A 27,992-nucleotide genomic window follows, 5' to 3' on the forward strand; every position below is an offset into this window, starting at 1 on the left:
CTTTCTGTTTTTCTTCCCCACTCACACATTTAAAATATATTCTTAAACTTTTGGGATTTTCACATATATCCTCTGATATTTCCTGGTGAAACACTGAGTGACACAGAACAGACAGAAACCAGAAATCAGGCAGGCAGCATCAGACAGGTAAGTGTAAATATAAGCTTAGCGCAAAAGACAATCAGACAGAGGATTAAATGGGCCTGTTTATACTTTACAGTGGTAATCAGGGGAATGAGAAGCAGGTGAGTGAGTGGGAGGAGCAGGCCAGGTGGGGAAACTGGCGGGAAAGCGGTGATCAGAGGGCAGGTGGGAGTGGCTGGTTCTGAAACAACAAGACAGTTAGTGACATGGAAAACCAGGTAGAATGAACGAATGAGAGAGTGAGGCATTAGGAGGGATTTATGGTTCCTATGGTAGTTATATACAGTATGCCATGTGTACACACTTTATCACTAAAACAGATAATATACTCACTAGTAAATGTAAACCACTGAAACAAAAGTTATGATCTATTAAACTGTGAAACAGTAAATATGAACGTCTCTTGCAGATATAGAAAGACTACAGAATATTCTCATTTGCTGTTCTGAACTCAGATAATCTTAATTGATATAAATTAATTGGTGCACAGGTAGTGAAGATTGTCACACAAACACTTTTTGGTATTAGATAGTGATCTGGTAGTTCCCTCTTCATGAACAGGTCAAAAGGTAATCTGGAAGCCCAAAGTTACAACAACAGAAAGTTATGAGCAGCTAAAACACAAACAAATGCTGCATTAATCTGGCAATATGTCACATAGATTTAGTGATTCATGATGTGTTTCCACAAAATGAAACACAGGCAGGAGACTTAATTAATATAGAGCATGCTACTTCAGTGAGAGCAAATCATTTGAAAGGGTGACGAGATGATGAAATAAAGTCAATTCTACACCATGCTTATATACTGCTTACTGTAAAATACCAGAGATAGAGTGATTATAAATCCGAGCAATCATCATGACATGTGGAATCCAACAGGGTTCGATTCTTGAGCCGCTATTATTCAAACTGTACGTGCTCCCAGGTCAAATCATACATGATGATAACGTTTCTTATCTCAGCTACGCAGACGACACTCTGATTTACTCAGCTCTTTAACCAAGTGACTACGGTCCTTTAGACTCACTCTATCAATGCTTAGAGAAAGTAAATAGCTGAATGCAATTAAATTTGCTTCAATTAAATAAAGACTAGACAGAAATCATTGTATTTGGCAACAATGAGTAAAGAAGGAAAGTTATTGGAGACATGTTTGTTGATAACAGAAGTTATGAAAAAGTGTCTGATGTGAAACCCACATACATGATGTAGTTGATTTATGAATGAAAACAGAGTCAAGTGTTAAATCTCCTCCTCCTCCTCCTCCTCCTTCTCCTCCTCCACGTCTCCTCTCCTCAGTGTCTTTATAAGCTTCAGTCTCTCTTCTCCTGTCACTCCAACCCTGCTCACCTCTCAGCTGGACAGTGAGGGACGTTTACACCACACACTGACAACATGCTGGGGATCCTCTGCACTCTCATCACTGCTCTAACATGTAAGATCTTCTTCTCTTTCCTTTTACAGCCCAGATTTCCACACAGAAACCTTTCACTCATGTCTTTTTCTCTGTGTGTTGACAGATGTTGATGCAGTGATAGTGGTGACTCAGACGCCTGCTGTCCACACAGTTTCTACAGGACAACAGGCTGCTCTCAACTGTAACATCCAGACAAATTACAACAATTATGTCAGTTGGTATAAACAGGTTCCTGGTGAAGCTCCTCAGTATGTTCTCAGATTTCGCCATCATGACAGTTCACTCAGCTTTGGATCAGGATTCTCTTCAGACCGATTCAACTCTAAATCCTCATCAAACATAGATTTTCAGTTCATCATAAAGCGGACAGAGGCAGGAGACTCTGCTGTCTATTACTGTCAGACATGGGATGACTCTGCCTCTGCAGCTGTATCACAGTGATTCACACTGTGACAAAAACCTCCTCACTATTACTTCTGCTTTTTGAGACTCTGACACATCTGATAAAAGAGCCATCAAACAACACTCTGTGTCTGCTTCATGAAATATGATTAATGCACTTAGATTACTGTCAGATATATTTCATCTACATCTGTGTATCTCAAAAGTATTTATCACATTTTGGGTTATTCAGAACAGCTTCTGTAACTTTCTATGACTAAAACATGTTAAATGGCAACACACAGCAGCATTTAAAGTCTGTTTTATACGTCAGACTCAGATATCAGGAATGACTGTTGAGTATATTTACTGGTGCTTTGCTTAAATTTATTTTTCATAAATTAAGCATGTTTGCAAAGTGCAATTTAAGATATAGCTTTAAAATGTATGTAGTAATCCAATAAAAGCATTTAGATGTCAAAAAAGTTCATTAATGTGCAGCTAAAACACAAGAAAATATAGGTCATGTAGATAAAGATATTTTTATGTTCAAATTTTTATTGGCACAAAAAGTATAGTACAACAGTACAACTATAACGGGACTAGTATTTTACATATTTTCGCAACAATGTTATGCTAGACCCATATTTCCTAACCCCTCCAAATCTCTTTGTAATTGAGATAGTTTGGTACAAATGGAAGATTTGACAACTTAAACATATAATTACATTAAGCAATCACAAAGAAGGAAAAACAAATAAATAGATAAAATAATATAAAATAATAATAATAATAATAATAATAAATAATAATAAAAGCAATAAAACAATATATATATATATATATATATACACACACACACACACACACACACACACACAAACACACACACACACACACAAATATATATATATATATATATATAAATTATTAATAATAAAATCTTAATAATGCAGACACCGAAACAAGCATCTAAAAAAAAGAGCTAGTGGTTGCTGCGGGGATAAAGACATTTTTGAATAGTTTTTAATAGTTTTAGTCAGAGCAATTTGTATTAGTGAGGATTATTTAGAAGAATAAAGACACTGAGATGAGAAGTAAACTTTTACACTCTATAGTTCTGTTTACCTATAAAATGTACAACTTAGTTACAACTTTATAACACAAACTTAGAAAACAACGACCATGTGTTAATCCTATGGTTTATGTGATTAAAAATAATATGGAAAAATAGAAATTAATTCCAGATTTAAATCTGATATAACAATTATAGATTCATCTCAGGAAAAAATCATCAACGGCTATCAAATACATTTTTCAGATACATTTTTATAAGGAATACAAATTACCAAATATATGCTGATTAATAAGAAATTATTTAATGTGAAACTGCATGCATGATGTTGAATTATGAGTGAAAAAAGAGTAAAGTGTTGACACTCCTCCTCCTCCTGATCCTCATTCTCATTCTCCTCCTCCTCCTCCTCATTCTCCTCCTCCTCTTCCTCCTCCTCCTCCTCCTCCTCCACGTCTCCTCTCCTCAGTGTCTTTATAAGCTTCAGTCTCTCTTCTCCTCTCACTCCAACCCTGCTCACCTCTCAGCTGGACAGTGAGGGACGTTTAAACCACACACTGACAACATGCTGGGGATCCTCTGCACTCTCATCACTGCTCTAACATGTAAGATCTTCTTCTCTTTCCTTTCACAGCCCAGATTTCCACACAGAAACCTTTCACTCACGTCTTTTTCTCTGTGTGTTGACAGATGTTGATGCAGTGAAAGTTCTGACTCAGACGCCTGCTGTCCACACAGTTTCTACAGGACAACAGGCTGTTCTCAACTGCAACGTTCAGACAAATTATGCTCATGTCAGTTGGTATAAACAGGTTCCTGGTGAAGCTCCTCAGTATGTTCTCAGATTTCACTATGGTGACAGTTCACCCAGCTTTGGATCAGGATTCTCTTCAGACCGATTCAACTCTAAATCTTCATCAAACATAGATTATCAGTTCATCATAAAGCAGACAGAGGCAGGAGACTCTGCTGTCTATTACTGTCAGACATGGGATAGCTCTCCCTTTGCAGCTGTATCACAGTGATTCACACTGTGACAAAAACCTCAGTGAGAAACTCACCACAGCTTCTATGAATTTTGAGCAAAATAAAATGAATCAAATCAGTAAATCTGATCAAAACAAGGACGGATACTGAACAAAGTCGTCTAAAGAGTCAAAAGTGTTTGAAACAAGTCCAGCAGTGTTTTGTAATAAAAGCAGACTGATGAAGTGAATGAGACGTTGACAGTGAAAGTTGGTCTCAACAGGATGTTTCAGTTCCACTCCCCTCATTAGTGAGAGTCAGGAGGTTTTTGTACGGCCATGTATACAAACTGAATCACTGTGGTATTCGGACCAGGCACCAAGCTGACTGTGACAAGTAAGTACTTTTTAACTGATCATAAAACAGGATGGATTTTATGTTTCTGATACATATTAAGAGAAAATAATCAATGTATCTTTTGCTAATTGTTTAAAATATTCAACATGTTGTTTGGTGAATAATAGATTGACTTTTTAGCATCTGCTTTGATACCAGGCTGTGTGTTTGAAGACAAAGAAAAGATCTGCTACTGATCACAATATTTTAAATGTTTTTGACAAATACTCAAAAGTTTTTTATCGGCTGAGGATTTTTAACAGTTGGACAACATTTAGAAGAATTTTCTTGTTTATTTCAAACTCCATGTTAATTTGTCAAGAGTATTTTACATTGTGATATCAATACTAAACTGTACTTGTAATGTTGGTTTACTAATCTTCTAAAGTTAATGGATAATTCAGATTTTACCTGAATATTATTGTGGCTGTTTGAGACGAGATTTCTTTGTGTTATAGACAACACTAAACTACTACTACAGATATACTTTAATTTATCACAATGCTTTAAATAATCATATGAGAGTTTAGATACCACTTTTTATAACACAGAAAGTGACTTAATGACCACCTTAAATATTTTACTGAATTAATCAAAATATTTCTAAGTTAGTGATTGATAGATTGTTGATGTATTAAAGAGGAACACTGCTCATATTTAGGTGATGATTTCTAAATGTTTTTGCTGATTTAAAATGTTTTAATTCTTCAGCGTGTTTGTTAAATTATCAACACAACTAATAAACTAATGTGTTACTGTCCTGCTTTGTATTAATGATGTGATTCCTAGTTATCTGATGAAAGTGCTCCATGTATTTTCAGGCTCCAGCTTCTCTCCTCCTGTCCTGACAGTCTTCCCTCCGTCCAGTGCTGAGCTCCAGTCCAACAAAGCCTCTCTGGTCTGTCTGTCCAGTCAGTCTGGGCCTTTTGCAGATGTGAGCTGGTTGTCTGGTGGGAGTCCAGTGAGCAGTGGGATCTCTACCAGCACCGCTGTTCAGCAACCAGACCAGACTTTCCAAATCAGCAGCTATCTGGCCGTCCAGACGTCAGACTGGAACACGGATCAGGTTTACACATGTAAAGTGTCTGTGGGCTCCCAGACTTCAGAGAAAAACATCAAGAAGTCTGACTGTCCCACTGAACAATAGTAGAGGAGCACAATGACCATTTAACATCTGCTTCTTTACTGTTTGTGCTGTTTGCTCAACACAAGCTTCACATGGTGTAAAAGACTTGTCTGCATGCTTGTAATACATGTTGTGACCGTTAGGTGGAGGTGTTGTATCAGCTTTGCAAAATGATGCTTTTTTCAAGAATTATTCAATAAAAATACAAAAAAAACTGTGAACAAAAAGTGTTTGTATTTATTTGTACTCATGAAAACATCATTTATAATGTTACATTAACTTCACTAGATTTTATTCTTCTCCTGATGTTCATCTCACTGATAATTACAGTTAGTCCAGGACACAAAGATAACAGACATATTTCTTTTTAATTCACAGATGAATATGTATATTTAAATTCAGAAAGCTACGGAATTATTAGAAGTTAATTTGCAATAAAAACACAACAGAGAGATTATTATTAATTTAACTGGTTTTAGTTTCTTGCAGTAGTTGAGACGTTAAAAAAATCTGATAAAATGAGCAACTGAAACTGAGTTTTCATCCTCCATCAGTGAAGCATCACCTCTCTACTCCTCCCTCTCTTCCTTCACAGGATGCACCTGCAGGCCTCCTCTCCTTATTTATAGCTGCATGCAAATGAAGAGGTCAAGTGTCAGCTCTCTGTAACATCAGAGGGAACTGTCTCTGACTGGAAACACACTGATAGTTTCATTATTAACATCTGCTCAATCAATGACTGTTTACTTCTTATGTGTGTGTGCAGAGCCAAAGTTTATATCCTGCAGCAGATGTCTGTTGTTGACGTACGAAAAACCTGCAAAATGATGCAAAATATATTAAAACTTTCATACATGAATCTCATTCATTAGGAACTGAAAATACTAAGAAATAAAAATAAATTGCAGGTTTTTAGACATTATGACTTCATAGTATCCGGTAAATGAAAGTTATCATCTACACTGACTTTAATGTATAAATTAAAGACATTTCCCTCCACAGAATATAACTGAGCAACACATGTGAGAAACCATGCAGATTGAAGCAAAGCTCCTCCTCCTGTCAGTCCCTCTCAGTTTCAGTGTTGTATTAAATTGCTCCTCCAGTACCTCCTCTCCTCATCCTCCAAACCCTCTAATCTGTCAGCAGTGAGCTCACTTTCCAGGTTACAAGGCCGTTCTCAGCACACACTGACAACATGCTGGGGACCCTCTGCACTCTCATCACTGCTCTAACATGTAAGGAGGCTGACTTACTGCAGCTTTGACCTCATGTTGGATTCATCAGTCTGTGTGTTTCTCTTGACTCCGTGTCATCTTGTTGTTTCCAGGTGTGAGTGGTGTGACGGTGGTGACACAGAAGCCTCCTGTTGTGACGGTGACGAAAGGAGAGACAGCCACCATGGACTGTAACCTGGGGTGTGTTACTAACGAAAGAGCTAGCTGGTATAAACAGACTCCTGGAGGAGTTCCTCAGTATCTACTGAGCTTTTATCACGGTTGGAGCTCTGTGAGATATGGCTCTGGTTTCTCCTCTCCAAAGTTCACATCCACTCATCAGTCAACATCAGAATATCGTTTGACCATCAACAATGTGGAGGAGGGAGACTCAGCAGTCTATCACTGTAAAACATGGGACACCTCTGCTACTGAGTACGTATCACAGTGATTTACACTGTGACAAAAACCTCCCCACTAATACTTCTGCTTTTTGAGACTCTGACACATCTGATAATAGAGCCATCAAACAACACTCTAATTTGTTTTCAAACATTTAAATGCTCATATTGGATTAATTCCCACATTAATCAATGACAGTATATTTATTTGTACCTTAAATACATGCGTTAATGATGAAAAAATAAAGAAATAAGAAATGCACCAGTACTCCACCATCATCCATACTATCTGACATTTTCATGTACTTCAAGCTTTGAATAACTTTAACATATCTTTAAGTAACAGAAAGTTTACAGACACCAGCTGAAATACACAAAATGTGATAAATGTTGAATCCTCCTGTACTCAGGTAGTGATGGTTGTTACACTTCTAGCTGCAGCGATTGTGACAGTAATCTGACTACATACAGCTAAAGCACAACCAATGAAAACTGCATTAACTTTACATCAGGTCATCTAGATGAAGATATTCTTAATTTATTTTAAATCAGTTTGGATTATTAGGAAACATGTTTTTTTTGGTGGTATAAAAAATGTAGACGTGTGAAGAAACAGAGATATTATAGAACACAGTTTACTTCATATACAACAATAAAAGATGAAGATGAACCGATACAGTGATGATGTGATTTATTGGATTATTTGAAGAAGAATTAAAATGGAGATTTAATCAGGAAATCAGTCTGACTGGAGGCAATAATACTCACGCAAAGGACATCAGCAGACTTACAAACAACAACTGCTCATTATGAAATATGATATTGTTAATGTAAAATGATTCAATGACACAATGTGAAACCACAAATACTATTTAGTTTATCTGTGGGTTGAAACTCCTCCTCCTCCTCCTCCTCCTCCTCCTCCTCCACGTCACCTCACTTACTTTATTAGCTTCAGTCTCTCTTCTCCTCTCACTCCAACACTGCTCACCTCTCAGCTGGACAGTGAGGGACGTTTACACCACACACTGACGACATGCTGGGGACCCTCTGCACTCTCATCACTGCTCTAACATGTAAGGAGGCTGACTTACTGCAGCTTTGACCTCATGTTGGATTCATCAGTCTGTGTGTTTCTCTTGACTCCGTGTCATCTTGTTGTTTCCAGGTGTGAGTGGTGTGACGGTGGTGACACAGAAGCCTCCAGTTGTGGCGGTGAGGAAAGGAGAGACAGTCACCATGGACTGTAACCTGGGGACTGTTACTAACAGTCAGGCTTGCTGGTATAAACAGACTCCTGGAGGAGTTCCTCAGTTTGTGCTGAGCTTTTATCACAGTTGGAGCTCTGTGACATATGGCTCTGGTTTCTCCTCTCCCAAATTCACTTCTAATCATCAGTCAACATCAGATTATCGTTTGACCATCAACAATGTGGAGGAGGGAGACTCAGCAGTCTATTACTGTCAGACATGGGACACCTCTGTTAGTGAGCACGTATCACAGTGATTTACACTGTGACAAAAACCTCCTCACTATTACTTCTGCTTTTTGAGACTCTGAAACATCTGATAAAAGAGCCATCAAACAACACTCTGTGTCTGCTTCATGAAATATGATTAATGCACTTAGATTACTGTCAGATTTACTTCATCTACATCTGTGTATCTCAAAAGTATTTATCACATTTGGGGTATTCAGAACAGCTTCTGTAAACTTTCTATGACTAAAACATGTTAAATGGCAACACACAGCAGCATTTAAAGTCTGTTTTATACGTCAGACTCAGATATCAGGAATGACGGTGGAGTACATTTACTGGTGCTTTGCTTAAATGTATTTTTCAATAATTAAACATGTTTGCAAAGCGCAATTTAAGATATACCTTTAAAATGTATGTAGGAATGCAATAAAAGCATTTAGATGTCAAAAAAGTTCATTAATGTGCAGCTAAAACATGAAAAAATATAGGTCATGTAGATAAAGATATTTTTATGTTCAAATTTATATTGGCACAAAAAGTATAGTACAACAGTACAACTATAACGGGACTGGTATTTTACAAATTGTTCAACAATGTTATGCTAGACCCATATTTCCTAACCCCTCCAATCCTCTTTGTGATTGAGATAGTTTGGTACACATGGACAATTTGACAACTTAAACATGGAATTACATTAAGCAATCACAAAGAAGGAAAAACAAATGAATAGAGAAAAGAAAATAATAATAAATAATAATAAAAAAAAACAATATATATATATACACACCCACACACACATACATATATATTTAAAATAATAATAATAATAATAAAATCATAATAATGCAGACACCGAAACAAGCATAAAAAAAGAGCTAGTGGTTGCTGCGGGGGTAAAGACATTTTTGATTAGTTTTTAATAGTTTTAGTCAGAGCAATTTTGATTAATGAGGAATATTTAGAAGAATAAAAACACTGAGGTGAGAAGTAAACTTTTAAACTCAATAATGCTGTTTACCTACAAAATATACAACTTAGTTAAAACTTTATAACACAAACTTATAAAACAACGACCATGTGTTAATCCTGTGGTTTATGTGATTAATAATAATATGAAAAAATTGAAATTAATTCCAGATTTAAATCTGATATAACAATTGTAGATTCATCTCAGGCCAAAATCATCAACGGCTATCAAATACATTTTTATGAGGAATAAAAATTACCAAATATATTCCTGTTAATAAGAAATTATTTAATGTGAACCTGCATACATGATGTTGAATTATGAGTGAAAAGTGAGTCAAGTGTTCCTCCTCCTCCTCCTCCTCCTCCTCCTCCTCCTCCTCCTCCTCCTCCTCCTCTTCCTCCTCCTCTTCCTCCACATCTCCTCTCCTCCTCCTCCACGTCTCCTCTCCTCAGTGTCTTTATAAGCTTCAGTCTCTCTTCTCCTCTCACTCCAACCCTGCTCACCTCTCAGCTGGACAGTGAGGGACGTTTACACCACACACTGACAACATGCTGGGGATCCTCTGCACTCTCATCACTGCTCTAACATGTAAGATCTTCTTCTCTTTCCTTTTACAGCCCAGATTTCCACACAGAAACCTTTCATTCACGTCTTTTTCTCTGTGTGTTGACAGATGTTGATGCAGTGAAAGTTCTGACTCAGACGCCTGCAGTCCACACAGTTTCTAAAGGACAACAGGCTGTTCTCAACTGCAACGTTCAGACAGATTATACTTATGTCAGTTGGCATAAACAGGTTCCTGATGAAGCTCCTCAGTTTGTTCTCTATTTTTACCATGGTCAGAGTTCACCCACCTTTGGATCAGGATTCTCTTCAGACCGATTCGACTCTAAATCCTCATCAAACATAGATTATCAGTTCATCATAAAGCAGACAGAGGCAGGAGACTCTGCTGTCTATTACTGTCAGACATGGGATAACTCTGGTACTGCAGCTGTATCACAGTGATTCACACTGTGACAAAAACCTCAGTGAGAAACTCACTGCAGCTTTTATGAATTTTGAGCAAAATAAAATGAATCAAATCAGTAAATCTGATCAAAACAAGGACGGATACTGAACAAAGTCATCTAAAGAGTCAAAAGTGTTTGAAACAAGTCCAGCAGTGTTTTGTAATGAAAGCAGACTGATGAAGTGAATGAGACGTTGACAGTGAAAGTTGGTCTCAACAGGATGTTTCAGTTCCACTCCCCTCATTAGTGAGAGTCAGGAGGTTTTTGTACGGCCATGTATACAAACTGAATCACTGTGGTATTCGGACCAGGCACCAAGCTGACTGTGACAAGTAAGTACTTTTTAACTGATCATAAAACAGGATGGATTTTATGTTTCTGATACATATTAAGAGAAAATAATCAATGTATCTGTTGCTAATTGTTTAAAATATTCAACATGTTGTTTGGTGAATAATAGATTGACTTTTTAACATCTGCTTTGATACCAGGCTGTGTGTTTGAAGGCAAAGGAAAGATCTGCTACTGATCACAATATTTTAAATATTTTTGACAAATACTCAAAAGTTTTTAGCGGCTGAGGATTTTTAACAGTTGGACAACATTTAGAAGAATTTTATCTTTTATTTTAACATCTTAAAACTCCATGTTAAATAATCAAGAGTATTTTACGCTGTCATATCAATACCAAACTGTTCTTGTAATGTTGGTTTACTAATCTTCTAAAGTTTATGGATAATTCAGATTTTACCTGAATATTATTGTGGCTGTTTGAAATTTGATTTCTTTGTGTTATAGACACCACTAAACTACTACTACAGATATACTTTAATTTATCACGATGCTTTAAATAATCATATGAGAGTTTAAATACCACTTTTTTTATGACACAGAAAGTGACTTTATGACAGTTTCCAACATAAATATTCTACTGAATTAATCAAAACATCTCTAAATTAGTGGTTGATAGATTGTTGATGTTTTAAAGAGGAACACTGCTCATATTTAGGTGATGATTTCTAAATGTTTCTGCTGATTTAAAATGTTTTAATTCTTCAGCGTGTTTGTTAAATTGTCAACACAACTAATAAACTAATGTGTTACTGTCCTGCTTTGTATTAATGATGTGATTCCTAGTTATCTGATGAAAGTGCTCCATGTATTTTCAGGCTCCAGCTTCCCTCCTCCTGTCCTGACAGTCTTCCCTCCGTCCAGTGCTGAGCTCCAGTCCAACAAAGCCTCTCTGGTCTGTCTGTCCAGTCAGTCTGGGCCTTTTGCAGATGTGAGCTGGTTGTCTGGTGGGAGTCCAGTGAGCAGTGGGATCTCTACCAGCACCGCTGTTCAGCAACCAGACCAGACTTTCCAAATCAGCAGCTATCTGGCCGTCCAGACGTCAGACTGGAACACGGATCAGGTCTACACATGTAAAGTGTCTTTGGGCTCCCAGACTTCAGAGAAAAACATCAAGAAGTCAGACTGTTCCACTGAACAATAGTAGAGGAGCACAATGACCATTTAACATCTGCTTCTTTACTGTTTGTGCTGTTTGCTCATCACACGCTTCACATGGTAGAAAAGACGTGTCTGCATGCTTGTAATACATGTTGTGACCGTTAGGTGGAGGTATTGTATCAGCTTTGCAAAATGATGCTTTTTTCAAGAATTATTCAATAAAAATACAAAAAAAAAACTTTGAAGGAAAAAGTGTTTGTATTTATTTGTACTCATGAAAACATCATTTATAATGTTACATTAATTTCACTAGATTTTATTCTTCTCCTGATGTTCATCTCACTGATAATTACAGTTAGTCCAGGACACAAAGATAACAGACATATTTATTTTTAATTCTTAGTTGAATGTATGTATATGTATATATTATTAATGTTAACTTGCAATAAAATACAACACAGAGAGATTAATATTAATTTAACTGGTTTTAGTTTCTTGCAGTAGTTGAGACGTTAAAAAAATCAGATAAAATGAGCAACTGAAACTGAGTTTTCATCCTCCATCAGTGAAGCATCACCTCTCTACTCCTCCCTCTCTTCCTTCACAGGATGCACCTGCAGGCCTCCTCTCCTTATTTATAGCTGCATGTAAATGAGGAGGTCAAGTGTCAGCTCTCTGTAACATCAGAGGGAACTGTCTCTGACTGGAAACACACTGATAGTTTCATTATTAACATCTGCTCAATCAATGTCTGTTTACTTCTTATGTGTGTGTGCAGAGCCAAAGTTTATATCCTGCAGCAGATGTCTGTTGTTGACGTACGAAAAACCTGCAAAATGATGCAAAATATATTAAAGATTTCATACATAAACCTCATTTATTAGGAACCCAAAATACTAAGAAATAAAAAAATAAATTGCAGGTTTTTAGACATCATGACTTCATAGTATCTTGTAAATAAAAGTTGTCATCTACACTGACTTTAATGTATAAAATAAAGACATTTCTCTCCACAGAAGATAACTGAGCAACACATGTGAGAAACTATGCAGATTGAAGCAAAGCTCCTCCTCCTGTCAGTCCCTCTCAGTTTCAGGGTTGTATTAAATTGCTCCTCCAGCACCTCCTCTCCTCATCCTCCAAACCCTCTAATCTGTCAGCAGTGAGCTCACTTTCCAGGTTACAAGGCCGTTCTCAGCACACACTGACAACATGCTGGGGACCCTCTGCACTCTCATCACTGCTCTAACATGTAAGGAGGCTGACTTACTGCAGCTTTGACCTCATGTTGGATTCATCAGTCTGTGTGTTTCTCTTGACTCCGTGTCATCTTGTTGTTTCCAGGTGTGAGTGGTGTGGCGGTGGTGACACAGAAGCCTCCTGTTGTGGCGGTGACGAAAGGAGAGACAGCCACCATGGACTGTAACCTGGGGACTGTTACTAACAGACCTGCTTACTGGTATAGACAGACTCCTGGAGGAGTTCCTCAGCATGTACTGAGGTTTTATCACGGTTGGAGCACTGTATATTATGGCTCTGGTTTCTCCTCTCCAAAATTCACATCCACTCATCAGTCAACATCAGATTATCGTTTGATCATCAACAATGTGGAGGAGGGAGACTCAGCAGTCTATTACTGTAAAACATGGGACACCTCTGTTAATGAGTACGTATCACAGTGATTTACACTGTGACAAAAACCTCCTCACTATTACTTCTGCTTTTTGAGACTCTGACACATCTGATAATAGAGCCATCAAACAACACTCTAATTTGTTTTCAAACATTTAAATGCTCTTATTGGATTAATTCCCATATTAATCAATTACATTATATTTATTTGTACCTTGCATACATGCTTTAATGATGAAAAAATAAAGAAATAAGTAATGCACCAGTACTCCACCATCATCCATAATATCTGACATTTTCATGTAATTCAAGCTTTGAATAACTTTAACATATCTTTAAGTGACAGAAAGTTTACAGACACCAGTTGAAATACACAAAATGTGATAAATGTTGAATCCTCCTGTACTCAGGTAGTGATGGTTGTTACACTTCTAGCTGCAGCGATTGTGACAGTAATCTGACTACATACAGCTAAAGCACAACCAATGAAAACTGCATTAACTTTACATCAGGTCATCTAGATGAAGATATTCTTAATTTATTTTAAATCAGTTTGGATTATTAGGAAACATGTTTTTTTTGGTGGTATAAAAAATGTAGACGTGTGAAGAAACAGAGATATTATAGAACACAGTTTACTTCATATACAACAATAAAAGATGAAGATGAACCGATACAGTGATGATGTGATTTATTGGATTATTTGAAGATGAATTAAAATGGAGATTTAATCAGGAAATCAGTCTGACTGGAGGCAATAATACTCACACAAAGGACATCAGCAGACTTACAAACACCAACTGCTCATTATGAAATATGATATTATTAATGTAAAATGATTCAATGACACAATGTGAAACCACAAACACTATTTAGTTTATCTGTGGGTTGAAACTCCTCCTCCTCCTCCTCCTCCTCCCCCTCCTCCTCCTCCTCCTCCTCCTCCACGTCACCTCAGTTACTTTATAAGCTTCAGTCTCTCTTCTCCTCTCACTCCAACCCTGCTCACCACTCAGCTGGACAGTGAGGGACGTTTACACCACACACTGACAACATGCTGGGGATCCTCTGCACTCTCATCACTGCTCTAACATGTAAGGAGGCTGACTTACTGCAGCTTTGACCTCATGTTGGATTCATCAGTCTGTGTGTTTCTCTTGACTCCGTGTCATCTTGTTGTTTCCAGGTGTGAGTGGTGTGACGGTGGTGACACAGAAGCCTCCAGTTGTGGCGGTGAGGAAAGGAGAGACAGTCACCATGGACTGTAACCTGGGGACTGTTACTAACAGTGTGGCCCGCTGGTATAAACAGACTCCTGGAGGAGTTCCTCAGTTTGTGCTGAGCTTTTATCACAGTTGGAGCTCTGTGACATATGGCTCTGGTTTCTCCTCTCCCAAATTCACTTCTAATCATCAGTCAACATCAGATTATCGTTTGACCATCAACAATGTGGAGGAGGGAGACTCAGCAGTCTATTACTGTCAGACATGGGACACCTCTGTTAGTGAGCACGTATCACAGTGATTTACACTGTGACAAAAACCTCCTCACTATTACTTCTGCTTTTTGAGACTCTGAAACATCTGATAAAAGAGCCATCAAACAACACTCTGTGTCTGCTTCATGAAATATGATTAATGCACTTAGATTACTGTCAGATTTACTTCATCTACATCTGTGTATCTCAAAAGTATTTATCACATTTGGGGTATTCAGAACAGCTTCTGTAAACTTTCTATCACTACAATATGTTAAATGGCAACACACAGCAGCATTTAAAGTCTGTTTTATACGTCAGACTCAGATATCAGGAATGACGGTGGAGTACATTTACTGGTGCTTTGCTTAAATGTATTTTTCAATAATTAAACATGTTTGCAAAGCGCAATTTAAGATATAGCTTTAAAATGTATGTAGGAATGCAATAAAAGCATTTAGATGTCAAAAAAGTTCATTAATGTGCAGCTAAAACACGAAAAAATATAGGTCATGTAGATAAAGATATTTTTATGTTCAAATTTATATTGGCACAAAAAGTATAGTACAACAGTACAACTATAACGGGACTAGTATTTTACAAATTGTTCAACAATGTTATGCTAGACCCATATTTCTTAACCCCCCCATTCCTCTTTGTGATTGAGATAGTTTGGTACACATGGACAATTTGACAACTTAAACATGGAATTACATTAAGCAATCACAAAGAAGGAAAAACAAATGAATAGAGAAAAGAAAATAATAATAAATAATAATAAAAAAAACCAATATATATATATACACACCCACACACACATATATATATATTTAAAATAATAATAATAACAATAAAATCATAATAATGCAGACACCGAAACAAGCATTAAAAAAAGAGCTAGTGGTTGCTGCGGGGGTAAAGACATTTATGATTAGTTTTTAATAATATTAGTGAGAGCAATTTGGATTAATGAGGAATATTTAGAAGAATAAAAACACTGAGGTGAGAAGTAAACTTTTAAACTCAATAATGCTGTTTACCTACAAAATATACAACTTAGTTAAAACGTTATAACACAAACTTATAAAACAACGACCATGTGTTAATCCTGTGGTTTATGTGATTAATAATAATATGAAAAAATTGAAATTAATTCCAGATTTAAATCTGATATAACAATTGTAGATTCATCTCAGGCAAAAATCATCAACGGCTATCAAATACATTTTTATGAGGAATAAAAATTACCAAATATATTCCTGTTAATAAGAAATTACTTAATGTGAACCTGCATACATGATGTTGAATTATGAGTGAAAAGTGAGTCAAGTGTTCCTCCTCCTCCTCCTCCTCCTCCTCCTCTTCCTCTTCCTCATCTCCTCTCCTCCTCCTCCACGTCTCCTCTCCTCAGTGTCTTTATAAGCTTCAGTCTCTCTTCTCCTCTCACTCCAACCCTGCTCACCTCTCAGCTGGACAGTGAGGGACGTTTACACCACACACTGACAACATGCTGGGGATCCTCTGCACTCTCATCACTGCTCTTGTTGTGCCCTGAATAGGGAAATATTTGTATTGAGACTCTTGACACGATGCCTCCTCTCTTTCAGTCTCATGAGAATCTTTAATTTCCACAAACAATATCAACAGGGACATAAATTCTTATAACAGATGAAATATTACTGTAAACAGCCTATAAATCAATAAACATTAATTATCTCAGCAAAAGGAATTAAACAAAAATATCCTAAATGACACAAATTACTCTAAGTTCCCTCTGTCCTAAACAATCACTTTATAATTAACACAAATACATCATCTTTACCCCCAAACACACACATACACTTCACCGGCCCATACTGTCTTCACACACACACACACACACACACACACGACGAGTCGCGCCGCACCGCCATCCTGTGGCGCTATCAAAGCGGCAGGATCAAACACAGCTAACTAGCTTGAACCAGTGCTCGAACAATGTCAACAAAACACACAAAACACTCTAAACTAGGTCATCATATCAATAAAACACAACTCAACAACTTAATAAACACATCTGACAGCTTTGAAAATGAAATACTTATTTCTATACCTGAATAGGGAAATATTTGTATTGAGACTCTTGACACTATGCCTCCTCTCTTTCAGTCTCATGAGAATGAGGCACCGCAGTCGCGAGCTTCCCCTTCAGGCCTCAGCAGGTACTACTAATCAATCTCCGAACAGGCCCAACAGGTAGATCACAGATGGACAGGGAGATAGGACATATTATGACATTTAGAGAGGTTTTAACCAAAATAATGTTTTTATGACCCATTTCACAATTAATTAATCTTTTATGTCACCACAATTGCCCTTATTACTCGAAGTTATTTATAGCTGATCAGCTTTCCTCATATAATATTCTACCTATCACACACTCCCCTGCAAAATTAGATGTCGTCCCGACATCATTACTGTTGTGGAGTTATGGTTCTCAACCTATGTTCCTGTTTTCTTAACTACATCTTAAAGGGAGATTACTACCGTGACAACTTTACTTATAACAAAGTACTGGATGTACTGTATACATGACCCAACTAAATCTAGAGAGCTTTTCTGTTAAACAATCTCTTACTGTACTCAACAGCTTAAATCTTTCTTATGCCTAATATCTCTGTATAAATAAAGGTTGGTAAACCTGATGTGGGCTTGTCCACATTGGTACTGGCTGAACTGCCCTGTATACTATCGGCTGATACTGGTAATGCATGTCATTTGCATGGGTTGCACTGTAACATGTAGGGGTTCCTAATTGGTCATAGGTGAAGATCTTAGGAGCTCGTCTTTCTCTCCTTAACAGGTCATGTCTCTGTTCTATGACATCTTCATCTGAATCTGGATGCAGGAGTTCCTGAATCTCATCCTGTGCTCCTTCATCTGGTTGTTCATCTTCACTCTGATCATCGTGTTCTGGCAGTACATCTTCCTGCTGTACCTCAAACTCATCTGTGTCTATTATGTGACCTTGTTCAAACACTTGTCCGTCGTCACTTAACACTGATTGCTCTTGGTCATTTTGTATGTCTGCATGCTCAATGGTTCTTTCTACCATAGGTATCTGAGACTCTGTTGCTGGTCTGTAGTAGATTAGACATTCATCTTCATCATTTTCTTCGTCCTGTTCTGTGTTTCCTGTGGTTGTCTTTGTTATCCTTTTGTTTTGCTTGGATGCTGCTTTTGGCTGGATTTCCAAGGGCAAGTGATCACATTGTAGCAACAGGTTGCGATGCAGGGTTCTTGATCTTCCTCTTCCCTGCTCAGGCTTCACTTCATAGACTGGGATGTCTTCTCCAACCTGGCGTACCACAACATGAATGTTCTCTTCCCAATGATTGCGAAGCTTTCCAGTGCCTCCTCTAGGTGTCAGATTCCTTACAAGGACACGATCACCGGGGTGCAGCACTGAGCTTCTCACTTTTCCATCATAATGTCTTTTACTTCTCTCTGTTGACTTCTTTGCATTTTCTCTGACGATGTCATATGCTTCCTGCATTTCTCGCTTCCATTTCTCCATGTATGTTCGATGGTCTACCTTTCCTGTCTCAGAAGTGAGTCCAAACAGTAGGTCGATAGATAACCTTGGGGACCTTCCGAAAAGGAGGTAAAAAGGGGAGAAACCTGTGACATCACATCTTGTGCAGTTATATGCATAGATTAACTTGTTCAGAGTATCTTTCCAGTTTGTCTTCTGTTTTTCAGTCAGTGTTTTGAGCATTTGTAGTAATGTTCTGTTAAAGCGTTCAACTTGTCCATTTCCTTGCGGGTGATAAGGTGTAGTTCGCGATCCTAGAACACCACAGTTCTTTTTCAGCTGGGAAAAGAGCTGGTTCTCAAACTCGCCACCTTGATCATGGTGTATCCGCTTCGGCAGTCCAAACTTTAGAGCATAGTCGTTGAATATTCGGTCAGCAACTGTTTTTGCAGACTTGGATGTGGTGGGGTAAGCCTGTGCAAAACGAGTGAAGTGATCAACAATTACCAATATGTACTCGTAGCCACCCTTACATTTGTCCAAGTGGAGGAAATCGATCGACACCAGTTCAAATGGCTGTGTGGTTACAATACTGGTCATGGGTGCTCGTGTTTCTTTGCTTGGTGTCTTTTGTTTCAGACAACTACATGTCCTGGCAACATAATGTTCAATTTCTTTCTGCATGTAAGGCCAGAAGAATCTATCTCTGATCAGTGATGTTGTTCGATCGATGCCTTGATGGCCCATTTCATCATGTAACTCTTTCAGAACAGTGGCTTTATACTTCTCAGGTAATACAAGCTGTGTTTTGTTTGTTGTCTTCCTGCGAAGAATTCCATCTTCATCAAAATGAAGTCTCTCCCAGCTGCGCAGTAAACACTTGCTTTGCATACTGAAGTTTCTTAGTTCATGTACTGATGGTTTGTTGTCGCTCAATACACACTGCATTACAGGACCTATATTTTTGTCATCTTGTTGTGCTTGTCTTATCTCATCGGCTGAGAATGGTTTGTGTGTCTCTTCACTTTCTGTACATTGGAGAGAGTTAACTGCTGGACAGACCCGTGATGAGCTGGAGTCTTGAGTCTCGACGGCTTGGGTTGTCGCTGCTACACAGTCTGATGTCAACTCTTCAGTACATTGTTCCATCATCATGTCAATATTTAAAGGCATTCTTGACAGGCTATCTGCATCCACATTTTCTTTACCTGGGCGATATCGAATAGTGAAATGGAAGTCTGCAAGCTCTGCCACCCATCTGCATCCTGTTGCGTTCAGCTTGGCACTGGACAGGACATATGTAAGGGGATTGTTATCAGTAAACACTGTGAAAGTTGGAGCATAATACAAGTAATCTCTGAATTTTTCTGTGACTGCCCACTTTAATGCGAGAAATTCCAATTTTCCTGAGTGGAGATGATAATTTCTTTCAGCAGCAGTCAGAGTTCGTGAACCATAGGCTATGACACGGAGTTTATTATCCTGTTCTTGGTAGAGGACTGCACCAAGGCCTTGATTTGAGGCATCTGTGTGGAGGACAAATGGCTTTGAAAAGTCTGGGAACCCGAGAACTGGTGGCTCTACCAAGCAGTCTATTAGCCGCTCCAATATGCGTTGATGTCCTTCATTCCACACAATTGGTGTGTGTGACGGCACTCCTTTGTTTTTCCCTTTAACTTGCCTCGAGTTTGTTTTCTTTTGTGGCACATTGTTGTCTTTTGTTGTCCCTTTCAACAGGTTGTAAAGTGGTCCTGCGATACGGGAAAAGTCTTTTATGTATTGCCTGTAATAGCTTAATAAGCCCATGACAGATCTTAGCTCTCCAACATTGCTTGGTCTTTTGTCTTTCAAAGCTCTCACAGCGATGGTGTCTACTGGATCAACTTTGCTTCCTTCGTCTGAAACAATTCTTCCCAGATAACGGACTTCATGTTTAAACAATTCACATTTGCTGGGTTTTAGCTTGATGCCGTATTTTCTCAGCAGCTGGAGTACTTTTCTGACATGGTTAACATGATCATCAAATGACTGGCTGTAAACAAGAGTATCATCCAGGTAGGGGACGCAGATATTATCTCTCACTTCTTCCAGACACTCCTCCATGCAGCGTTGAAAGGCTGCAGGTGCGTTCATTAGCCCAAATGGAATCCTTATCCATTCATAAAGGCCCCATGGAGTCACAAATGCAGTTAAAGGTCTGCTGTTTTCATCCATAAACCCTTGATGGTAGGCTTTTCCTTGGTCGAGCAACGAAAACCATGAGTTGCCACCAAGACTGTCAAGGATGTCCTGCACTCGAGGGATCGGTTGTCTGTCAGGGTGAGTCTTTTTGTTCAGTTCCCTGTAATCTATGCAAAGACGCAGGCTTCCATCTTTTTTTCTTACACAGACAACAGGCGATGCATAAGGTGAGTTGGATTTCTTTACCCATCCCTGAGCAATAAGATTGTGCAGATAGTCTTTCATTTCTTTGTAGAGCGGCTTTGGCACTGACAGGTAAGTGCATGCAACAGGATCCATGTCTTTCAATGATATGCTCAACTTTAACTTTTCAACACATCCGATGTCATTGTCTGACTTGGAAAAAGAGGAGCATTCTTCACGCAGCATGTCCTGTACAACTTCTTTTTCAGGTTCATTCAGATGGCTTAGGTTAATCGGTGGATCCCACGAAATGTCATTAGCTTGCTCACTTTGTGCATTTACTTGACTGACTGACACTTGAGGGCAATGATCGGGTTTCTCTAAAACAGTAGCTGGATACACAGCCTGGACATGCTGTAATGTACCAATAACAGTTTTTCCTGACAGTTCAATATCATGGTCAGTTGGATTTTGCACATCAAGAACAATGTAAGTTGAAACACCATTTCTTAGCTTTACCAATGTCTCACAAAACTCAAGGCCTTCAGTCCACTGAGGATTTATGTCAGGTTCAAAGAGAAGTGTGGTGTCTTTTTTTAGTGGCCGTGTCTGCACCTTACAGTCAATCTGAACAGAGGTGTGTTTGGGCACGATAACTTTCTCTTTTGCCGTTTTCACAACATAGTCACATGAATGTTCAGTAGTCACAAGATCAATGAAGGCAGTGACATTGTCGCTCTCAAGACTGGGGAAAGCAGTTGTTAATGTCTCATTAAGTTGCTCTCTTCTTGTTGTATCCAGTTGTTCTGTGGTGCTGGCTTTTATCATTTGCTCAATGACATTAAAGCCTAAGATGGGCTGTGGAAGTCTTCCACCTCTCATAACCAGCATGGGGACAATAAGCTCTTGAGGGTCAGCTCCATCAGCAGCTAATCCAAAAGTGACTTCAATGAAACCTTTATAAGGCATGCTCTGTCCGTTTGCGGCTGTTATTTTCAAATCATCAGGTGCATCCAGTAACTCAGAGATATCCTTTAACTTTTCATGTGGCAAATGTCTCCGTTTCCACTTCTCATCAACAATGCAGACTTGAGAACCTGTATCCCACAATGCTCTAGTTTTACGGCCTTGTATATAGCAGTCAACTATACATCGTTTCCCTACAAGAGCAACAAGGCGGGAATGACTGTCCTCTTTCTTTGTTTTGGTGGCATTTGTCTTTGTGTGAGAGCACTGATTTACTGGTGAGTTAGTGGGCTTGTTGCATCGTTTCTTATGTTTTGGCCAGTGTTCAACTTGACAGGCTTTTGAACAGTAAATGTCTTTTTTACATGATGCACACTTTCTTAAGCTTTTGTCTTTCCCAGAGAGACCACAGTGGGAACAGTGCTGTTGGGACGTTATACTGTTGCTGGTTACTCCTAGTCCCGTGGGGGTAACCCTCTTTCGTTTAAAGGCCCATCTTTGTCTTGTCTGGTTCCTCTCACTTTGCAACCTGCGAGGAAGTGTTCATCACTGCCGCATCTGTAGCAATGAGTGCAATATTCACTTTCACTCTGCTGGCAGCCAATGCATTTTCTCAGGCGTGCACGATTTGGAGCACGATAATGTGGCTGTGGTGCAAACCTCTGTTGATATTGTGCTGTTTCTCCTCTTCGTCCTGGTCCTGGGGGAGGCCAGACGCTTTGTGGTGGATACTGGAACTGAGGAGGGGGAAGGTATTCCTGTGCAGCCACATGCTGTGTCTGTGCTGGACTAGGCTGTCGAATTGACTCTCTGATTTGTGCAACTTCAGCACCAATATTTTTCAGTAATGCCATGTCAGAGCGCAATTCTTTCAATTCATTCAGTACATCAGGCTGGGTTTTGCTGGTTTGTTCTGAGCTTGGATTTTTCCTCCCTTTATCCACAGGTGGGTCAGACTGAACTGAGTGCACAGTTGTTGGTCGCTGCTGGCTTAGTAGTTTCTTTTTATTTTGTCGTTCTGCTTCATTTGCACAAGCAATGTTAAGTTTTTCAAGAAGCAGCTCATCACTTGTCGTTGTTTGTTGCAGGTAAGGCTGGAGGTCACTTCTAATGCTATCATTTTGCAGGCCTGTCAGAACGGTATGAAGAAACATGCTCTGTACGAGGACAGGATCATATCTTAAACCAGATTCTGCTTCTTGCGATGCAAACAGGATTTTCTGTCTCAAATCTAGGGCTCGGATAAGGAAATTTTGTGGGGTTTCCTTGCTACTCTGAACCTCTGAGGTTAACTGTTTGTACAGTTCTGTTGCACCTTTTTCTTGGTAATGGGACCTAAGAATCCTCCTTAAGGTAGGTAAGTTAAGATTACTCTTTCCCTCAAGGTAACTGCGTAGTTGTAAACTTGGTGCTATTGCTCTAATCACTGCATCAACTACTTCTATTTCAGGAAATCCCTTATTGATGCCTTGCTCAATCTGGTGTGCTAGACTGGAGAAGGTAAGTTTGTCCTTTTGACCTGGCTCACCTATCTGGCCTGATATTTTAAATTCTCTGCCCCACTGTAGTGACAGGCGGGGTTGGGAGGTCTGTTGAGCAGGTACATGGTCTCCTTTAGCGCTGTTACTGTTTTCACTCGCTGACTTTTGATTTTTATTGTTTAGGTTTGCTTTCTCCTGAAGTGACAAAGCTAATGCTAATTGCAGTGACTCTATCTCTTTTTGTAACCGCTCTCCTTCTGGAGGCTGAATAATCTGCTCCTGCACAGAATCTGTCTGTTTTGCATCTGAGTTTTTCTGTTCTACTGCACTATTTTGGGCAGCCTGTTGCAACTCATCTATCTTGTCTTTTAAAGTCAGTAGCTCTACCATACCCTCATCTTCAAGCTCACTTAACTCTTCTCTTTCTATGTGCCTTGTGACATGTACGATAAGAGAGGAGCGACTTTTGCCTGACATTATTTCAAATTTTGACCCAGCAATGTGTAGAAAATCACAAACTTCAATCAAATCATCTCTTGTCAATGTGTACAATGCACCACCAACTTCGAGTTTCAAATCCTCTCGCTCCGACGAATCCATTTCAGTCTCTGGCCGTGGGACAGTGTCAGTGTGAAGCGGAACTTTTCCTTTGCAGAATAGACGACGCAGCTCTCCGGGCACCAGCGGTTGACCTCAGGTTGCATGCAAGTCTCTCTGCGCAGTTGTCGAACCACCACACGCTCTCCTCCACCTCGGCTGTAGATGTGATGAGTTGAATGATGATCGGGGACGTCTATCTGGAACAGCTTACCCTCGTCACATTCTTCCCAGCGGTGCCTCCAAGATGTTGTGCCCTGAATAGGGAAATATTTGTATTGAGACTCTTGACACGATGCCTCCTCTCTTTCAGTCTCATGAGAATCTTTAATTTCCACAAACAATATCAACAGGGACATAAATTCTTATAACAGATGAAATATTACTGTAAACAGCCTATAAATCAATAAACATTAATTATCTCAGCAAAAGGAATTAAACAAAAATATCCTAAATGACACAAATTACTCTAAGTTCCCTCTGTCCTAAACAATCACTTTATAATTAACACAAATACATCATCTTTACCCCCAAACACACACATACACTTCACCGGCCCATACTGTCTTCACACACACACACACACACACACACACACGACGAGTCGCGCCGCACCGCCATCCTGTGGCGCTATCAAAGCGGCAGGATCAAACACAGCTAACTAGCTTGAACCAGTGCTCGAACAATGTCAACAAAACACACAAAACACTCTAAACTAGGTCATCATATCAATAAAACACAACTCAACAACTTAATAAACACATCTGACAGCTTTGAAAATGAAATACTTATTTCTATACCTGAATAGGGAAATATTTGTATTGAGACTCTTGACACGATGCCTCCTCTCTTTCAGTCTCATGAGAATGAGGCACCGCAGTCGCGAGCTTCCCCTTCAGGCCTCAGCAGGTACTACTAATCAATCTCCGAACAGGCCCAACAGGTAGATCACAGATGGACAGGGAGATAGGACATATTATGACATTTAGAGAGGTTTTAACCAAAATAATGTTTTTATGACCCATTTCACAATTAATTAATCTTTTATGTCACCACAATTGCCCTTATTACTCGAAGTTATTTATAGCTGATCAGCTTTCCTCATATAATATTCTACCTATCACACTCTAACATGTAAGATCTTCTTCTCTCTCTTTTTACAGCCCAGATTTCCACACAGAAACCTTTCACTCACGTCTTTTTCTCTGTGTGTTGACAGATGTTGATGCAGTGAAAGTGCTGACTCAGACGCCTGCTGTCCACACAGTTTCTACAGGACAACAGGCTGTTCTCAACTGCAACGTTCAGACAAATTATGCTTATGTCAGTTGGCATAAACAGGTTCCTGGTGAAGCTCCTCAGTTTGTTCTCTATTTTTACCATAGTCTCAGTTCACCCAGCTTTGGATCAGGATTCTCTTCAGACCGATTCAACTCTAAATCCTCATCAAACATAGATTATCAGTTCATCATAAAGCAGACAGAGGCAGGAGACTCTGCTGTCTATTACTGTCAGACATGGGATGACTCTGGTGCTGCAGCTGTATCACAGTGATTCACACTGTGACAAAAACCTCAGTGAGAAACTCACTGCAGCTTTTATGAATTTTGAGCAAAATAAAATGAATCAAATCAGTAAATCTGATCAAAACAAGGAAGGATACTGAACAAAGTCGTCAAAAGAGTCAAAAGTGTTTGAAACAAGTCCAGCAGTGTTTTGTAATAAAAGCAGACTGATGAAGTGAATGAGACGTTGACAGTGAAAGTTGGTCTCAACAGGATGTTTCAGTTCCACTCCCCTCATTAGTGAGAGTCAGGAGGTTTTTGTACGGCCATGTATACAAACTGAATCACTGTGGTATTCGGACCAGGCACCAAGCTGACTGTGACAAGTAAGTACTTTTTAACTGATCATAAAACAGGATGGATTTTATGTTTCTGATACATATTAAGAGAAAATAATCAATGTATCTGTTGCTAATTGTTTAAAATATTCAACATTTTGTTTGGTGAATAATAGATTGACTTTTTAACATCTGCTTTGATACCAGGCTGTGTGTTTGAAGGCAAAAGAAAGATCTGCTACTGATCACAATATTTTAAATGTTTTTTACAAATACATGTTAAATAGTCAAGAGTATTTGACATTGTCATATCAATACCAAACTGTACTTGTAATGTTGGTTTACTAATCTTCTAAAGTTTATGCATTATTCTGATTTTACCTGAGATAAATGAGATTTTTTCTGTTATAAACACCAATAAACTACTACTACAGATATACTTTAATTTGTCACAATGCTTTAAATAATCATATGAGAGTTTAAATACCACTTTTTTATAACACAGAAAGTGACTTTATGACAGTTTCCAACATAAAAATTATACTGAATTAATCAAAATATTTCTAAGTTAGTGATTGATAGATGTTTATGTTTTAAAGAGGAACACTGCTCATATTTAGGTGATGATTTCTAAATGTTTTTGCTGATTTAAAATGTTTTAATTCTTCAGCGTGTTTGTTAAATTGTCATCAAAACTAATGAACTAATGTGTTACTGTCCTGCTTTGTATTAATGATGTGATTCCTAGTTATCTGATGAAAGTGCTCCATGTATTTTCAGGCTCCAGCGTCTCTCCTCCTGTCCTGACAGTCTTCCCTCCGTCCAGTGCTGAGCTCCAGTCCAACAAAGCCTCTCTGGTCTGTCTGTCCAGTCAGTCTGGGCCTTTTGCAGATGTGAGCTGGTTGTCTGGTGGGAGTCCAGTGAGCAGTGGGATCTCTACCAGCACCGCTGTTCAGCAACCAGACCAGACTTTCCAAATCAGCAGCTATCTGGCCGTCCAGACGTCAGACTGGAACACGGATCAGGTCTACACATGTAAAGTGTCTTTGGGCTCCCAGACTTCAGAGAAAAACATCAAGAAGTCAGACTGTCCCACTGAACAATAGTAGAGGAGCACAATGACCATTTAACATCTGCTTCTTTACTGTTTGTGCTGTTTGCTCATCACAAGCTTCACTTGGTAGAAGACGTGTCTGCATGCTTGTAATACATGCTGTGACCGTTAGGTGGAGGTGTTGTATCAGCTTTGCAAAATGATGCTTTTTTCAAGAATTATTCAATAAAAATACAAAAAAAAAAACTTTGAAGGAAAAAGTGTTTGTATTTATTTGTACTCATGAAAACATCATTTATAATGTTACATTAATTTCACTAGATTTTATTCTTCTCCTGATGTTCATCTCACTGATAATTACAGTTAGTCCAGGACACAAAGATAACAGACATATTTATTTTTAATTCTTAGTTGAATGTATGTATATGTATATATTATTAATGTTAACTTGCAATAAAATACAACACAGAGAGATTAATATTAATTTGACTGGTTTTAGTTGCTTGCAGTAGTTGAGACGTTAGAAAAATCAGATAAAATGAGCAACTGAAACTGAGTTTTCATCCTCCATCAGTGAAGCATCACCTCTCTACTCCTCCCTCTCTTCCTTCACAGGATGCACCTGCAGGCCTCCTCTCCTTATTTATAGCTGCATGTAAATGAGGAGGTCAAGTGACAGCTCTCTGTAACATCAGAGGGAACTGTCTCTGACTGGAAACACACTGATAGTTTCATTATTAACATCTGCTCAATCAATGTCTGTTTACTTCTTATGTGTGTGTGCAGAGCCAAAGTTTATATCCTGCAGCAGATGTCTGTTGTTGACGTACGAAAAACCTGCAAAATGATGCAAAATATATTAAAGATTTCATACATAAACCTCATTTATTAGGAACCCAAAATACTAAGAAATAAAAAAATAAATTGCAGGTTTTTAGACATCATGACTTCATAGTATCTTGTAAATAAAAGTTGTCATCTACACTGACTTTAATGTATAAAATAAAGACATTTCTCTCCACAG

The 27,992-nt window shown here is 38.6% G+C and overlaps 3 protein-coding genes and 1 long non-coding RNA gene across 5 annotated transcripts; 3 read left to right on the forward strand and 1 right to left on the reverse strand.

The window, feature by feature from the left end:
- The first annotated feature begins 104 nt into the window (after positions 1-104).
- LOC141781033 (immunoglobulin lambda-1 light chain-like) lies at positions 105-27,228 on the forward strand. Of its 2 annotated transcripts, XM_074656546.1 has the most exons (4): positions 13,253-13,292; positions 13,385-13,710; positions 25,929-25,962; positions 26,695-27,228. In XM_074656546.1, exons 1-4 carry the CDS (start codon positions 13,253-13,255, stop codon positions 27,018-27,020), a joined length of 726 nt encoding a protein of 241 aa, XP_074512647.1. In that variant the 3' UTR covers positions 27,021-27,228. The 2 variants fall into 2 exon arrangements, 1 of the variants encoding a protein (XP_074512647.1); XR_012596755.1 differs by lacking the exons at positions 13,253-13,292; positions 13,385-13,710 and adding an exon at positions 105-147 and having other exon boundaries at positions 25,291-25,962; positions 26,695-26,833.
- LOC141781041 (uncharacterized) lies at positions 1,879-10,641 on the reverse strand. Its single transcript, XR_012596757.1, has 3 exons — positions 10,603-10,641; positions 8,604-8,650; positions 1,879-1,976 (listed from the first exon to the last, which is right to left on the reverse strand). It is a non-coding gene; the product is annotated as an uncharacterized LOC141781041 (long non-coding RNA).
- On the forward strand, positions 3,585-5,734 carry LOC141781039 (immunoglobulin lambda-1 light chain-like). Its single transcript, XM_074656551.1, has 4 exons — positions 3,585-3,624; positions 3,710-4,041; positions 4,345-4,381; positions 5,203-5,734. The coding sequence occupies exons 1-4, from the start codon at positions 3,585-3,587 to the stop codon at positions 5,526-5,528; spliced, it is 735 nt and encodes a 244-aa protein (XP_074512652.1). The 3' UTR covers positions 5,529-5,734.
- Positions 8,162-12,279, forward strand: LOC141781036 (immunoglobulin lambda-1 light chain-like). Its single transcript, XM_074656549.1, has 4 exons — positions 8,162-8,201; positions 8,294-8,619; positions 10,887-10,920; positions 11,758-12,279. The coding sequence occupies exons 1-4, from the start codon at positions 8,162-8,164 to the stop codon at positions 12,081-12,083; spliced, it is 726 nt and encodes a 241-aa protein (XP_074512650.1). The 3' UTR covers positions 12,084-12,279.
- Positions 27,229-27,992: the final 764 nt, after the last annotated feature.

Source organism: Sebastes fasciatus, chromosome 13, assembly GCF_043250625.1.
Source record: "Sebastes fasciatus isolate fSebFas1 chromosome 13, fSebFas1.pri, whole genome shotgun sequence".
NCBI lineage: Eukaryota > Metazoa > Chordata > Actinopteri > Perciformes > Sebastidae > Sebastes > Sebastes fasciatus.

Bases quoted from the DNA above. Each gene is read 5' to 3' on its own strand.
- LOC141781039 (XM_074656551.1), top strand. From the start codon at position 3,585: ATGCTGGGGATCCTCTGCACTCTCATCACTGCTCTAACAT. The intron at 3,625-3,709 runs GTAAGATCTTCT...GTGTGTTGACAG, and splicing joins TCTCATCACTGCTCTAACAT to ATGTTGATGCAGTGAAAGTT. The intron at 4,382-5,202 runs GTAAGTACTTTT...ATGTATTTTCAG, and splicing joins CACCAAGCTGACTGTGACAA to GCTCCAGCTTCTCTCCTCCT.
- LOC141781036 (XM_074656549.1), top strand. From the start codon at position 8,162: ATGCTGGGGACCCTCTGCACTCTCATCACTGCTCTAACAT. The intron at 8,620-10,886 runs GTATCACAGTGA...TGAATCACTGTG, and splicing joins ACACCTCTGTTAGTGAGCAC to GTATTCGGACCAGGCACCAA. The intron at 10,921-11,757 runs GTAAGTACTTTT...ATGTATTTTCAG, and splicing joins CACCAAGCTGACTGTGACAA to GCTCCAGCTTCCCTCCTCCT.
- LOC141781033 (XM_074656546.1), top strand. From the start codon at position 13,253: ATGCTGGGGACCCTCTGCACTCTCATCACTGCTCTAACAT. The intron at 13,711-25,928 runs GTATCACAGTGA...TGAATCACTGTG, and splicing joins ACACCTCTGTTAATGAGTAC to GTATTCGGACCAGGCACCAA. The intron at 25,963-26,694 runs GTAAGTACTTTT...ATGTATTTTCAG, and splicing joins CACCAAGCTGACTGTGACAA to GCTCCAGCGTCTCTCCTCCT.